At 45.4% G+C, this 16,637-nt stretch overlaps 1 protein-coding gene across 1 annotated transcript in view; it reads right to left on the reverse strand.

The window, feature by feature from the left end:
- Window positions 1-16,637, reverse strand: part of SLC5A1 (solute carrier family 5 member 1) — a 50,707-nt gene that overhangs the window by 21,395 nt on the left and 12,675 nt on the right. The window contains exons 5-7 of the mRNA XM_043435634.1: window positions 7,070-7,174; window positions 6,154-6,213; window positions 4,667-4,771 (exon numbers count right to left, since the gene is read on the reverse strand). Coding sequence (XP_043291569.1) covers window positions 4,667-4,771; window positions 6,154-6,213; window positions 7,070-7,174 — 270 coding nt within the window. The remainder of the gene's footprint in view (window positions 1-4,666; window positions 4,772-6,153; window positions 6,214-7,069; window positions 7,175-16,637) is intronic.

The following is a 16,637-nucleotide window of genomic DNA, read 5'->3' on the forward strand; positions in this document are numbered from 1 at the left end:
GACTGGATGCAGAATATACCACCAGCTTTGATATAAAAGAACTTGCCTCTAAACCTGTGAAATCAATTATTTCATAGCTCATCCCAAATTGCTCCTTCTCTAAACCCCTCTTAGCCCTTACTAAAGAAGAAGGAAGGAAGTGAGGGGGGGGGGGGGACACAGAAATTTTTCCCAATGCTACTAAGCAAAACCAACTTGAAGTGAACTAGACATTTATGATCCTCTAGACCAGGGGCCAGCAAACTTTTTCTGTAAAGGCTCACTTCACACATGTTTTAAGCTTTGCAGGACATACAGTTTCTGTCCAACCTGCACAAAGTCATCTACTGTTGAAGCATGAAAGCAGCCAAAGATGATACGTCAATTAACGGGCATGACTGTGTTCCAATAAAACTTTATTTACAAAAACAGGAAGGTGGATTTAGCCTTTGAAAGCTTGACTGAACAAGCTCTATGGAACTCACAGGGAACAATAAAATACAAATCCAGTTAGAAACCCTCTTAGAGTAACTAATCTCATTAGCCTTGGGAAGGTTATTTAGTCTTAGTTCTGATGCTTTGCAATTCTGTGATGCATGCATTTGCTGCCCATTCTAGTCCGAGTTGTTTCAGAGCACCCAGTAAATCTTGCCTGGTAATGAGGTTTGAGATGGAGAACTCAGTTATTCAAATTTCTCTATTTGTGAGTGAATGCACAAGGTGATAAGCATTCAAAACTTAAGCAAAAGCCAAAGCTCTTATTTTCAACCAAAGATACAGAATAGATAGCAAAGTTGCTATAGAAGTTTATCACAGTTGTGATCTGTGATAAGAGTCCCAGGAAACATACACAGGGATGTTTGGTCATCACAAGTAATTCATAAAATCTGAGGCTTTATCTCAAGTGATCTTGTACATTTGAATAAGAGACATGATGCCAGGAAATTTTACAGCACAGAATGCTTCTCCGAACTTGATAAGGCAGGGTGTTAGGGTGGAGTGGGTGGATGGGAGGGAGCCTATAAAATTCTGAGGAATACATGCTTGTATTCAGTCACTCAGTCATGTCCAACTCTTTGTGACCCCATGGACTATAGTCCACTAGGCTCCTCTATCCATGGGACTTTCCAGGCAAGAATACTGGAATGGGTTGCCATTTCCTTCTCCAGGGGATCTTCCCAACCCAGGGATTGAACCCAAGTCTCCTGTATTGGCAGGCAGATTCTTTACCACTGTGCCAACAGAGGAGCGCATGGAGGAAAAATGAAGTGTCGGTCTCAGAAACTCAGAGTCCAAAAGGACATGGCCCCAAGATGGCAGCCAGAGTCAAGATTCCATGCCACCCGTGGTCAGTGGCCTGGGCCACATCTGGGACACTGCACCTGAAATTCATTTCACTTTTTCTCTCCTATCAGTTACATGCCCGCTGGATCCCAACATCCTCCCAAAGCCTTCCTGTCAAGTCCCTGGTTGTTCCCTGTCTGGACGTGGATCTCAAAGGCCACTCTTCTTTTCTTATCCATCATAAACTACCCATGCCTCCACACACACAACAATAGTGATTAATCTCTGTGTGCAATGACTACCTTATTTTAATTAACAATTCCTTTTGTTCACAAGCTCTGAACTCACATGCATCTTAATGCGAGCTCCCAGAGAGTATAGTCACTATCAGTGTAATTCTTTTAAGGATTTCATGCTGTGTGACCCATGGTGAATCTGAAGTCAGGCTAATTTTTAAAGACAAAGCCTTGCCTGTCTGGCCTTCCCTGTCTCTCCCCACTGCCTAAATGGCCCACCTTCAGATCCTTCATGCAACCAGTGTGAGCTGACTTCTCCCTTCACAGTCCTCTCAAATCCCACTCTCAGAGATGTGGTTATATTGGAAGGTCACTTAACTGGTTATTTTACTTTTCCCCAAGGTCTTGAATTTTGATCCGTTTATACTGGACTTAGAAGACCCAGGGGACATATTGTCAAAAGCATCAGAGACTCTGCTTCTCAACCTAGCTCTGCTACTGTTTAACCCCACAAAGCCCCTTCTCTTCTCTGGTCCTCAGTTTCTCCACTGAAAAATGGGAGCGTCAATCATAGAACTAGATAATCTATCCCACTCTGTTATCCTATGCCTTCATCCCATCCAAGCACAGCACAGAATTGTGAGAATACGGACAATGGGACTAGAGAGACCCAGACTCCAGTCTTGTCTTTGCCTACACTAGCTCTCAATTGGAGACAAATTACTCAATTTCTCTGAGACTCAGCTTTCTCTTCCATGAATGGAAAATAAGTAAAAATCCCCACCCATGCCATACTCTTATGAGGACTAGAGATGGAAGAAGTCAAACCCCTACTGGAGACTAAATAAAAAGATTGGCACAAAACAAAAGGCAGAGGTCATCCTTCATATGCATTTTTCAAGAGATCACTGGCTCTGGGCATTGGGTGGACATTGGGCAAGGCCTCCAGTAAGCAGCCCCAGAAATCACACAGAAAGGGTGCAAGTTGCTTCAATCATGTCTGACCCTTTGTGACCTTCTGGACTGTAGCTCACTCAGCTCCTCTGTCCATGGGATTCTCTAGGAAAGAGTACTGGAGTGGGTTGCCATATTCTCCTCCAGGGAATTTTCCCAACCCAGGGATTGAATCCATATCTCTTACGTCTACCTGCACTGGCAGGCAGGTTCTTTACCACTAGTACCACCTAGGAAGCCCACAATCCATACTAAGTACTATTCAAAAGTAAAATTCAGAAGAAGCCAAGTGCTAGGGAAAGGATGGACTCCATCAGGACCTGAGCTGAGGGAGACTGCCCCTCAGGTACCTGTGGGATCCCACGTCCAGGAGGTTTAATCAGTAACCTGAACTATAGGTGAGGTGATTGGGAAGGCAGACAGAGAGGCTGAGCCTTGAGCTTATTTATATGACTGCTGCTGCATTGCTCCAAGGGCAAAGCTCAGCCAGCAGACTTTCCCCCACCTGCACTGTGGACTTGGAGAAGGTTGGCTTCCAAGAAAGGGAATGCCGGTGCCCCCCTCTTCATGCTCACTAGACAGGTGCCACCTCACAAGCTGAATCAGGGAGCAAGGAGCGGTCCCCATCAGCTTCTACGGGTGCCAGGGTCACCTCCGTACCTTTCTGCTTACATTCCTTTCCTCCTCTCGCCCCTGCCCTCCCCTCCCTCAGGAAGCCTGATTTCTCCACCCCTCCCAGCAACTCCCAGTCCAGTCTATACACACCCGTCTCTAAGGAAGTAAGACTGAAATGCCCAGGGTTTTCATCTTGTAACTAAAAACTACCCTGAAGGAAGGGAGGAAAAAGTGAAGGAGTGGAATCAACACACAGGCACCAGTCAAGGGTAGCAGCCCCTGATGTCAGGAAGCTGGGGAGGGAGAGAACAGTGAGGCTGGGTATCAGTCCCAACTCCAATCAAAGCCCTATGGGCCCAATTCCTGAGCCCATGTTCCCAGTGAGACCATTCAGTCGGGACATAACAATCGCTTCAATGGTTCTGGGAGAAACAGACGTCCATGGGCAAAAGAATGAACTTGGACTCTACTTCAATCATATACAAAGATCACTCAAAGTAGATCAAACACCTCAATGCAAGAGCTAAGACTATAAAACTCTTAGGAACAAACATAGCATTCAATCTTCATGATCTTGGATTTGGCAATGGATTCTTAAAATGACACCAAAAGCACAAGCAAGAAAAGAAAAAACATAAATTGGACTTCGTCAAGATTTAAAACTTTTGTGCATCAGAGGACACTAAAGTGAAAAGACAACCCACAGAATGGGAGAAAATATTTGCAAATCATATATCAGATAAGGGTAAGTTATTCGGAATATATAAAGAACAATTTCAATGCAACAACAATAAGACAACCCAATCAAAAAAAAGTATAAGAATGTAAAAGGTAATAATATAAAACAGAAAAATTATTGTGGTAGTCTGAAAATATATATACATATATATATATATGTATATATACATATATTTCCTCTAGAGAAAGAAAACAGTCAAATGCCAAGTGTAAATTTCATGTGACCCTGATTCAAGCAAATCAACTGAAAGAAGACATTTTCCAGATAATCAGGAAAATCTGAATATGGACCAGGAGTTAAACTACCCAAAATAAGAAATGACTATAAATTTTGTTAAGCATGATAACAGCATAATGGTTACGTGTTTTCAAAAGTTAAAGGTGCATTCCAAAGAATCTACAGTGAAATGACATGATGTCTGGCATTTGACTTAAAATACTACTGGAGAAAAAAAGATGGAAAGGAAGAGATGAACCAAGAACAGCAAAATGTTGTTCACTCTGAAAGCCAAGTGACAAGACTAGGTCCAGATTCTGACCCTGACAGGGTATAAAGGCTTACAGCCTTATGTCAGGGCCAGCCCTCAGGCATCCGTTACTCCCTTTTAATCTTCTACTAAGAACAGCTTTCACTGAACCTTCTCAAACCACTTATGTCTTCAACCTTCCCCACAGTAAGGAGGTCTGTGTGTTCAGTCCTTAATGTGTGAAATAGGACTTTACCCTCAGAAGCAAGAAGGCCTAAGGGACCGAGTTAACAGCAACAGAGCACTACTCTCTGTGGGCCAGCGTTTGCTGAGGAGCAAGAGTGGGCAGGTTCTGAGCCAGCCAGCGCCCAGCACCCGGGGCAGGGGACTCACCGAGATCTTGGTGAAAATGTACAGCACCAGGGACAGGACAGACAGGTAGACCTGGATCCGCTGGCCTCCAAATCGCTTCCGCAGATACTCTGGCATCGTCACCACCTGCACAGATGGAAGGGCTGTCACTGCCAGCCTAGGTGATCAGAAGGCCCAGAGCAAGCAGAGCAGGGCACCACTCTGGTGTCAGAGGTGTGGTCACACCTCTGACCCTGCTGGTCAGAGGAGTCTGAGAGGTGTCCACGTGTTCCTGTCCTCCAGCCATTTGCTCATCTCAATTTTACACTCCCGACCACTGCAGAGGCAACTTATCCCAGGACATAGTATGTGCCCAATAAACAATATTTTAATGAACACATGACTGCATATAACCAAGAAGACAGATCCTTGCCTTGAAGGAGAAAGTCATAGATAAATAGATCGGTGTGTATCTGTGCTCAGTCATGTCCAACGATTTTTGGATCCCATGGACTATAGCCCCCTAGGCTCCTCCACCCATGGGATTTTCCAAGCAAAAATACTGGAGCAGGTTGCCATTTCCTCTTCCAAGGGATCTTCCTAACCCAGGAATTAAACCCACATGTCCTGCATTGCAGGTGGATTCTTTGCCACAGTGCCACTGGGAAGCCCCTAAATAGATAGTCTTATACAAAGCACCTACTGTAAACAAGATGTCATAACCACAGTGGGACCTTTTCAGTGCCCTGAAACAAGATGGCCAGGCTGGGAGCATGCTTCACCCTGCTCTGAGCAGAAGCCTTGCCAAGGGTTGTGGCTGCTGGCCAGCTCAACTGCTCTCCTAGCTCCTTTCTGCAAATTCCAACCACACTCTGTCTCATGTCCCCAACCCTGAGCCTGCTGTCTCCTGGAATCAGACATGTGTCACCAACAGTCCATGAGCCTCCTGGAGATGCATGGTCTACCTGTGCTTCCTCTTTACTGCTTTCAGCTCCCAATGTATAGATGTACAGGTAGTAGATGCTCATTACATCTCACTGGATGGATGATGCTAAAGCTGTCTTATGTAAAATGTCAGAGGTTTAGTCAAGAGACTGAACACGCATTTGGTAGATGAGTACCAGCTGCATGCTCAGCAACAAGGACTGCTGATGTTTGTAAATGAAAAGAAACTATGGTTCTTTTTCTCATGCTGCTTCCCTTCCAGGGGCAGAGGTAGACGGTTATGTATCGTGAGCAATGCACGGCAGTACCTTGCAAGTATTCATTCACCCAGTATGAGGGAATGTGATAATTTAGGTGCTGAATAGACTGAGCCTGCTTAGGAGGGCTTCCTAGAGGGACAAGTCGTGGCCAAGTGGATCTGTTTAATGTCTCTGAGAGCAGTCGGGAACTTTATAGCCCAGGAAAGAGCCAAGTCATAGGCTCTTGTCCCAAAAAGTCTCCTCTGCTTTCCAGGAGGACCAAGTTTACACAAATACTTGCCAGCAGGAAAATACATCTTACATAATAACAGAGCAGATACTTACCCCTGCCTTAATGTAAATGGGGACAAACACCCAGCCCAGCACAATCACCAAAACCAGGGCCTAAAACCAAAAAAGAGATGGAGTCAAACCAGGAGGAGACTTAGCCCACACTACTGCCTGCAGGGCCCACAGCTGCTCCAGAACAACAACCTGGCATTTTCTCTTTGAGCTCTAGGGACAACTTCCTAAGTGACATCAGTGACTGAAGGAGACCTGTGATGCCTGATGGGCCCATGGGAACAACAGTTGGGCAACAGTGGACAGGGACCCAGGCGGCTACCCACTGGCATCACAGTCCCTTCGCCCTTCTCCCTGGCTTACAGGAGTAAAATACCATTTAGAAAGCTTTTAAAAATAATAATAATAATATTGGAAATCTGGTGGTAAGTATTTTCAAACCTCTAATGTGGCTGAAAGGGTAGGAGAGGGCTTGGCTTTTTTAAATTTATTTTTAGTTGGAGGATAATTGCTTTACAATGTTGTGTTGGTTTCTGCCGAACAACAACGTGAATCAGCCAAGATCATACATATATCCTCTCCCTCTTGAACCTCCCACACCACATCCCATCACTCTAGGTCATCCCAGAGCACCAGGCTGAGCTCCCTATGCTTTATAGCAGCTTCCCGCTAGCTATCTGTTTTACTCATGGTAACATATACATGTCAGTGCTACTCTCTCAATTTGCCCCACCCTTTTAAAAGAAGAAAGAAACACTAAGGCCATCATGTCAATGATTTCTCGTGGTGGAAAGGGAGCAGGACCCTGGGGGCCTGAAACTGAGCCCCTCTTCCACTGCACTGCAAGGTGGCCCCGGGAGGTCCTCTAATGTCTAGCACATCTCTGAGTGTGAACTGTACTGGCCGGCTGCTGAAGCTACTTCCAGGACCAGGACACAGAGTCTCCAGTGTTACTTACATTCCATTCAAAGCCCCCAGTGGCAATTCCTGCAGCTGCTCCGGTCCCTGCCAGTCCCACAAAGTGGCCGCTTCCAATGTTGCTGGCAAACAGAGAGGCTCCAATCTGGAAGCACATAAAGTTCAGGTGAGGACTCTGTGCTTCACCAGGACACTCAAGGCCAGACCAAAGATAGAAGAGACATGGCAACCAAGAGAAGGATAAGAAAGAGCAGAAGCCGCCCAGGAACCTGACTGCTAGAGTCTGCTGGGACCACTGGTTCAGAAGGTGAATGTGGGGACTTGGGGAATGGTGAAGATAAAAAGGGGAGGACTGGAGGAGCTGTGGGATGTATCCCCAGATCAGATCTCTGTGAGACCTTTGTGAGCCCAGTGCTCAATAGTTAAGGAGGTCTGGTAAGCCCACAGCCCATCAGGCCTCCTCTGGAAGTCTCCTCAGGGGCTGGGGGTGCAGGTGCAGGGCCTCTGCCATTCATCTCAGTGTTCTCCAGCACTGCTGACTGGGGACCTTGACCAATACAGGCTCTCAGGAAACGGGGACAGTTTCGCTGAAAGAAATCATTTAAAAGGAAGCCTCTGGACCTCAGATCACTTGTCACTTGTCAAAGAAGGCAAGGGGTAGGGCCAATAATTTCCAAGTGACTCCTAGCTGTTACATTCTGTAATCCCATTAGCTCCCAAGGACTTCACTTTTTTTTCACTTTTATAAGAGACACTACTAGTAATGATACTCTCTAAGGTGCTCAGTTGCTCAGTCAAGTCTGACTCTTTGTGACTCCATGGACTGTAGCTCACTAGGCTCCTCTGTCCATGGAATTTTCCAGGCAAAAATACTGGAGTGGGTTGCCATTTCCTCCTCCAGGGGTCTTCCCAACCCAGGGACTGAACTCACATCTCCTGTGTCTCCAGCATTGCCCACGAATTCTTTACCACTGAGTCACCAGGGAAGCCCAACATCTCTCTAAATTGATATATTTTTTTGGCCTTATCACAATCTTGTGGAATCTTAGTTTCCCCACCAGGGATCAAACCTGAGCCCCCGGCAGTGAAAGCATGGAGTCGTAACCACTGGATGGCCAGGGAATTCCTTCAATATAGTATTTTTATTTTTTACAAAGATCTCCAAGACCCCATGTATACATGTACAAAACACTGCATTTTTCAAAGATAGATTTATAATAACATAAGCTAGAAGACAAATTGGAAGGATGTGTATTAAATACCCAAGAGTGGAAGCCTGGGAGAGGAAAGGAGAATGGGACTGTGACTAGGAGATGAAGGAGGAAGTATCAGGGGAAACGAGAGAGGGATTTTGCACTGACTGATCATGACACTGTACCATCAACTCAACTGCATCTGAGATCCAAGAGAACTCCAAAAAGTTCTAGAGTTTTTCTATATCCAGGAGAAGAAGGCAGAGCAACATTTGAAAAGCACCACACTAGTATTAATATAATTATCCCCAGTCTTGCTGAGCAATGCAGAGAGGCTCTATTTGTCTAAAATCCCTAAGATGGTTCAAGCCTGGAACAAAACATATTTCCCAAAAGGCAGATTATTGTTCAAGGAACTGTCCTAACTCTCCCTCAATATATGATTTATAGCTGATATGCTTAGTGCCATATGCTAAGTCAGAGGAGAGGGTCTGGAGGTCTCCAGAATGATGAGGAGATGATGGTGTAAGTGGCTTCATTCATTCATCCCACAAATGTTAATTAGCACCTATTCAATATGTCAAGCTCTATTCTAGACACTGAGGATTCCTCTATGAAAAGTACTGACAAAAAAGAAAAGAAAAAGAGAGATCAGTGCTGTGAAGAGAATAGAAAAGTGTGATAGAGTGATCCTCTGTGGGGTGTCTAAACTGAGATCAAAATGATAAAAGAAGTCAACCACGCTGAGATCAGAGGGAAGGCATTCCAGCAAAGATCACCCCTCTGGCCAAGTAGGAAGGTCATCGTGGTTGGAAAGCAGAAAGAAGGCCAGAGTGGCTGCAGTGTATGGGTGGAGTGAGATGAGGTTGGAAAGCTGGGAGGGGTACATCACGTAGGTCCAAGTGGGCCGCAGTAGGAGTGTGGATTTTACCGTGTGATGGGAAGCCACTGGAGGGTTTCAAGCAGGGGAGGAACAGGATATAACCTGTTTTCAAGGCTTTCTCTCAAGTATGTGGAGAGTGTAGTGCTGGGGGCAAAAAAGAAAACAGAAACATGCAAGAGGCAATTGCCGCTTGTAGGTGAGAAAGGACAGTGGCTTGGTCTCCGGTGGTGGCAGTTGAGACAAAGACAAGCATAGACATTGGGGTACATTTCAGAAACAAAGTTGAAGAGCCTTGTTGATGGATCAGATGTCGGAGACTGGAGAGAGTGGTTAACAAAGATAATGCCTAGAATCAGGACTTCAGTGACTAGGTGGATGTCATTCACTGAGAAGGGAAACTGTGTACTTTAATTATTGCAGCTTAAGAATTTTAATCTTTTGTTGCCTATACTTTAAAGTGTGTTGAACAACATACACCTACTTGCCTTAGTTAAAAGAATAGGACCCGGTAAACTCTGCATAAAGAAGTAAATTACCAGGGACTTCCCTGGTGGTCCAGCGGCTAAGGATCTGCCTTCCAGTGCAGGGGACACGGGTCTATCCTTGGCCAGGTAACTAAAGCCCGCACATGCCACTACTACTGAGCCCACATGCAATGAAAAGATCCCAAATGCCACAACTAAGACCCAACAGCCAAAAATAAAAATAATAAATTAAGTAATTAAGTGAAAAAAAAGAAATGAAAAAAAAGAAGTAAATTACCATTGCCTCTGATCATAAATGGAATTCTCATGATGTGAAAATTCTATTGATTCACACTACAATTTGTCCTCATTATAGCATTAAACATTAAACATTAAAACACTTTTTGAGGGTAAAAAAGGAAGAAAAGGAAAGAGGAAGAGGGGAAGGGGAAACTGAGAGGAAAGCTGGCTGTTTAAGCACATCCACCTCCTCCTCAAAGCTTGGTGGGAATAACAGTCCACCTTTAATCAGAATTCCCTTCTGTGTGTAGCCTGCCTGTCATGATCCATCATCTTTTTTTTTTCATTTATCGTTTCTTACTCAATAAATGATTAAGCCTAATGTTGTACTATTAAGAGCATAATTATCAGTAATGATTAACTTCATTAGATTAACCTTAAGCTTAAGAAGTCCTCCCCAAGATACCCCCAAAGGGAGACAATGGACTTTAAGCAGTTGTAGGCTTTCTTGAGGTAGTCTGTCACCGTTTGATGGAGTGGTGGCCAGGGGAGCTCTGGGGATACTGGTCCAGATTCAGTTCATTTTTATCATGGTCATCACTGTTCTCCAGTCGTTCACCTTGGCCTCATCTGAACTCCTAACCATCGCCACAGGACCTGCACTGAACCATTTACACCTGACTCTGCCTTCACAATGGCACTGGCACCCAGCACTTTTCACACTGTCCTTGTACAGGCTGTCATTATCTCCCATTTTTTCTTTTTAAAAAAATTTTTTTAATTTATTGGCTGTGCCAGGTGTCAGTTGCAACACTCGGGATCCTCGACCTTCATTGTGGCACGCTGAATCTTTAGTTTCGGCATGAGAACTCTTAGTTGTGGCACATGGAATCTAGTTCCCTGAACAGGGGTTGTTGTTGTTCAGTTGCTAAGTCATGTCTGACTCTTAGCAACCCCATGGACTGAAGGATGCCAGGCTTCCCCGTCCTTCATCATCTCCCAGAGTTTGCTCAAACTCATGTCCATTGAGTCAGTGATGCTATCTAATCATCCCATCTTCTGCCACCCTCTTCTCCTTCTGCCTTCTATCTTTCCCAGCATCAGGGTCTTTTCCAATGAGCTCTTTGCATCAAGTGGCCAAGTATTGGAGCTTCAGCTTCAGTATCAGTCCTTCCAATGAATATTCAGGACTGATTTCCTTTAGGATTAATTGGTTTGATCTCCTTGCAGGGGACAGGGGCTGTGCCTACCCTCAAATCTTCTCCAGGCTAAGCTTTGTCTTCTCACGTGTCTGCTCCTCAAGAGCCACTTTTGTCGCTCTCTCTGCTGCCCGCAGCCCCAGTTATGACCCCAGATGGGCTTCAGACCTGAATCGACCAGTGCAGACATAACTGGACTGAATAACCAGCCTGAGCAGGCTACCCTTCTTGACTTCACATCTGTTTTTTACATCATATGGCTTCAGGTACTCTTTCAAACCTGCCACTCAGCACTGGGTCCTTGGCAGTGCTGAGGACAAAGCCAGTGCCTCTGATTCCCATCACTGTCAGAGACTCTGCCTCTAAATTATCTGGACCATTTAACAAAAACAAATTTCTTCTCATTGCAATTTAGACTCCTGATAATGTGGAATTATCAATTCCACATTAACAATACAGTGGCTCTATCACTTAGAATTCTTTCCTTCAATCCCTCCAGGATTTAGCACAAATTTGATGTCTTCCCATGAGCCTTTTCTAAAGGGACAACTACTGAAACCACAAGGAAAACATCTGGCCAAATTCATTTCTCCATACCTACTACAGTCAGTCCCCTACATACAAACCTTCAAGTTGGGAACTTTCAAAGATGCAAATGTGCGTACCAGCCCCGGTACACCAGCTGTTTTACTACTGTATTTTTCAAGGTGTGTGTGTGCTTAGTCACTCAGTCATATCTGACTCTTTGCAACCCTAAGGACTATAGCCTGCCAGGCTCCTCTGTCCAGGGATTTCCCAGGCAAGAATACCAGAGAAGGTTGCCATTTCCTTCTCCAAGGGATCTTCCTGACCCAGGAATTGAACCCACGTCTCCTACACTGGGGCTTCCCTGGTGGCTCAGACGGTAAAGCATCTGCCTGCAACGCGGGAGACCCGGGTTCGATCCCTGGGTCAGGAAGATCCCCTGGAGAAGGAAATGGCAACCCACTCTAGTACTCATGCCTGGAAAATCCCATGGATCGAGGAGCCTGGTTGGCTACAGTCCATGGGGTCTCAAAGAGTCGGACACGACTGAGCGACTTCTCTTCTTCTCTTCTCTTCTCCTACATTGGCATGCAGATTTTTTACCACTGAGCCACCTAGGAAGCCCTTTCAAGGTACTGTACTGTAAGATTAGAAGTGTTTTCTTTATTTTTTGCATTTGCTTTTTATGTATGTATTATTTCTGTGAAAAGTATTATAAACCTATTACAATACAGTACTATGTAGTTGACTGTGTTAGTCGGGTACCTAGGCTCACTTACAAACATGCTCTTATGTATTTAGGGGACTTACTGCATTAATGTCAGGAGTTGGAAGCTAGCAGGAACTACATCTATCTCTCAAACCAAAGGAAAACATCAGTTCATCTAACGATCATTCCTTCAGTGTTCAGCCCTAGGGCTCCCTGAACCAATGCTAATCACAGAGTGCCCTGTGGGCCTGGAGCACTGGCTTCACCCAGGTGCTCAGAAAGTTCAGTCCCCACCCCAGACCCACTGAATCAGAGGAGTAAGGATGCTTCTTATACACAGTAAAGCTAGAGAAGCCTGCCCTAGACTGTACTGAAAGTCACTATTCCTTCTTGAACTTGTTTTGGCCTCTTTTCTGGGGAGCGGAAGTGCAGTGACTAACTACAAACTTGGGATGCTAAGATGTGGAGGACAAAAAACTTGGGGCAAAAGAAGCTCCCTGCCCAAAATCTCCTACTTACCTCTAGAGTTGTTTGGGGGGTTTTTTAGTATTATTTTTATTTTAACACTTTTCAGAGTTTTAAAGGCCTATTACCATGGCAGTCAGGCTACAAAGTGGGAGACACTGTCACTTCCCCATATGCCAAGATAACAGCACGTGAACTGGAACAAGCTTTGGCCAATCTCATGGGTGAAACCCTAGAACTGGCAGGCTCAATTGAATAAAGACTTCCAGAGGATCCTCACACCACAGGAAAGTTATTGAGACATTTCAAATGGAAATCTACACAAGCCACTCAAAGGCTCTTTGGGAAATTCTTCCACAAACACTTTGTCACCTCAAGAGATGGAGTCATAAGAGTCCCAGAGGGTGATCTCAACCACCAGAGTCAATCAATAATGCCAACTGGAGGGCCCGTCTTTCCTGCCACGGCATGCAACTGGGAAGAGGACTTACAGGCTCTCAGTGGCCTTTGTAAACTAGCCCCGTCCTTCTTCTCCAGTCCCAGTAGCCCTCCACCCCCACCCCTAATGCCTTCCAAGTCCTCTGCACTCCAGTTAAATCACACAGACCCAGCCTCCTAGACATACTCAGGAGGCTTTCCTGCCTCCTGCTTCTGTTTGCACCATTTCCTTCTGCTTGGAATTCCCTCTCCATCAAGTTTTACCTGCAAAAACACTACCCCCATGTTCAAAGAGAAGTCCAGTCCCATCTCTCTGCTGACACCATCCAGAGCCAGGCTCTTCCTCCCCTGACCTTGCCCCACGTGTTGCCTGTTGCACTTTCCCGGTGCCTATCAGGCCCCATTTTGGTAACTGCTTCTGTATGAATGCTGTTCCCCAAACATCCTCTAGTTCTTAAAGAGCATTCATGCTTCCACTTGGCACAGGACCTTCCTTGCACATGGCAAGCACTCTGTAAAAGCCTGCTGAGTGAGTGTGTGGGTGGGTGAGCGACAGCAAATCCTTGGAGCTTCCTCTTGGGGAAACAACAGGAACCAAGTGACCGAATGCCCCTGCGCTGCATTGATTCCCACCGGCTGTGTGGTATCGTCACTCTTAATGGGGACATGCCAAGGATGGCTCTCTCCTGAGGAAGAGGCGATAAACCTGTCCTGCCAGGCCCACAAAGAGCCCATAAAAACAGTGAGGCTCATTAGAGACTATGAACTGCTCTGAGATGTCAATAGGGTGACCTGTAAGCTTAGTGTTAGTAAAAACAAGACCTCAAGGGGGGTCCAACCTTGTGTGCGTCTGCATCACCCTTGTATTTCCAATTCCTCCCTCATCCTTTGGGGAACTGGTCTAATCTAAATTAACATCTTGATTTCCTAGTAAAGAGTCTTTTCACAGGGGAAGTTTGAGAAGGTTTAATCTTTGACACTCACCATCTCTTAGGGATGATATTTCCTGGTTGGGGATAGAAGAGAAGGTGGGGTTCCTACATTCAGGCTATTTCATTTCTTGAGGCTCTGGTAAATATTAGACACAGGCCTTCTCAAGAGTCATCATAATCTCTGTTTACTCTACATCAACTCACATTCCCCATGGACAAAGGTGGCCTTTCACTTCTTATCTTCATGAACTCTCTCTTTGTCTCAGGAACCAAACAAGTGTGAAATCAGGAAACCACTGCCAAAGCTGTCATCTTCCCAGAGGCTGTAGGTGGGTGAGGTCTTCTGTTGGCATTTATAGGTCAAGGAGGCTGGAGACCAGTCCTCTCACAAACTCAGACAAACTCGTCCTTGGGATCATCGACAACTCAGGGCCCCTCACCTGAAAGGTCTGATCAGTATGCATGATCTCTCCCCTACGCTGGCCTCCCTTCAGTTCCCAAGTACCCCAACCTCCTCCCCACCTCAGACCTTTGACCATTCTGTCCCTTCTGCTTGGATTGCTTTTTCCGCAATCTTCACATGGCTGCCTCCTTCTCATCCTTCAGAATTCAATCTAAAAATGGCCTTCCCTGATCCTCTTGTGTAGGTTAAGACCCAAAACACTGCCTTCTTACCACTCACCACTGTTTGTAATTTTAGATACATTTTGTAAGAAGTTGTGTCATACACACACACAAATATACACCAGGACCTAACACAGATGTGACACATAGAAGCTAATCAACATGCAAATGTAGGATGAAATCACAGAAGTGCATATATAAATAAATGGTTGAATTCACACTTTAACAAGAAGGATTTGGAGATGAGACACAGGGATAAGGAGGATGATAAGGGATAATGATGATGAAGATATAAGAATGGCCAACCTGGGTAGCACTAACTGTATACTATTCTAAAAGATTTACATGTATTAACTAACTCAAACCTCAAAACAACTCTGTGATGTAGGCGCTATGATCTCTATTTTGAAATTGAGAAAACTGAGGCAGGAGAGGGTAAGTAACTCACCCTAGGCCATGGAGATAGGAATGGATAGAGCTGAGATTCAAACCAAGGCAGCCTGGTTCTTAATCCCAACTCCAAATCACCTCCCTAACATAGAGCTTACCCAAAGAGAAACAACCTCAAAATGAGCCATGTCACTGGTAGACAGGGAAAGCCCAGATACATTTCTAACTTGAGTGAGCCAAAGACTTCATTTTGGCTGATAGTTTCAGCACTCTGCTGACTTCCACCAACTAGCGACATTGATTATAAGTTACTTTTCCCTTTCTCTGTCGGCAAAAGTACTAACGTGTTAGAAAATGCTGGGAAGGCAGCCAGAGGCAGAGGAGAAGCCAGGAACTTAGGTACAAACTAGAGGACAGGAACTTGGCTACCCTCCAGGCAGCTGAGGCCTTGGAACACAAAGAATACGTGGGGTAGTGAGCACCTGCACAGAAATCAGAGAAACTCCTCAGAGGAGACCAACAAGCCTTGAAAGATGGGAGGGAAATGGGTCCAGAAAAGAGAGAGGGAGAGAGAAGGATGTGGGGGAGAGTGAGAGAGGGGAGGAGGAGGAGGCAAGCAGAGGGGAGGAAGAGGAGGAGAAGGAAGAGAAGAAAGAGGAGGAGGAAGAGAGAGAACAGGTTCTTCAAGAGCTAAGCAGACACTGACACGGCAGGCAAAGAAACTCTTACCAGGAAGGCAACACAGATATGCAGGAACTGACAAGTTTTGCAAAATTTTGACTCGAACTGAGAGAAACTACATGTCTGAAATAACAAGGAAGCATGGTCACACCAGATTTTACCACAATGTCCAGTATGGGCTGAAATCAGGCACTCTGATTAGGGCCAGGCTTGGTTTTCCAGTTTTACTACTAAAACGGAGCCTAAAAAAAAATATCCTAAAGGAAAAAAATTAGGTATACACAGGAACAGAAATGTGGAGCACTGCTGGAGGCAGGTTTCCACTTGGACCTCCTGAATTCTTAACTCTGCCTACACTGTACAATCTCTGCGCCAGAGCAGAATGTAGGCTGAGAGCTCAGGTGACATCAACAAAGGGATCCGGTGTGAGCATCTGGGGACACAGCTCTCTTCTCCCTCTCATTCTTTCAATTCAGTACATGCTGGATGCAAGGCCCCGGACTAGGTGTTGGAAGAGTTTTTCTTTTCTAATGATTAAGAAAAATACAGGCTCAGCTCTGAGATAAATGAAAGCACACACAGCTTCATGCAATCAGCAGGAAGAGAGGGCTGCCTGGAGACTTGGCAGTCACCCCCACCCAGGCTTATGAAGGCCAAGTACCTGTCTGTCTCCCATCTCACACTTTCCCGACCTTGCTCCCTAGGTGAGCGCTCTGCTTCTCCTGTGTCCATTCACTTCACTCCTGCTTTTCCTCTCACTCATGAGTTCCCACCTAGGTCTCAGGCCTGCCAGTCTCTTCCCAGTGGCCACTTCTAAGTGACTGACCTTTGATCTGATCCCTAGGTTTTAGACTTAGCGACAAAA

Source organism: Cervus canadensis, chromosome 1 (assembly GCF_019320065.1).
Source record: "Cervus canadensis isolate Bull #8, Minnesota chromosome 1, ASM1932006v1, whole genome shotgun sequence".
Lineage (NCBI taxonomy): Eukaryota > Metazoa > Chordata > Mammalia > Artiodactyla > Cervidae > Cervus > Cervus canadensis.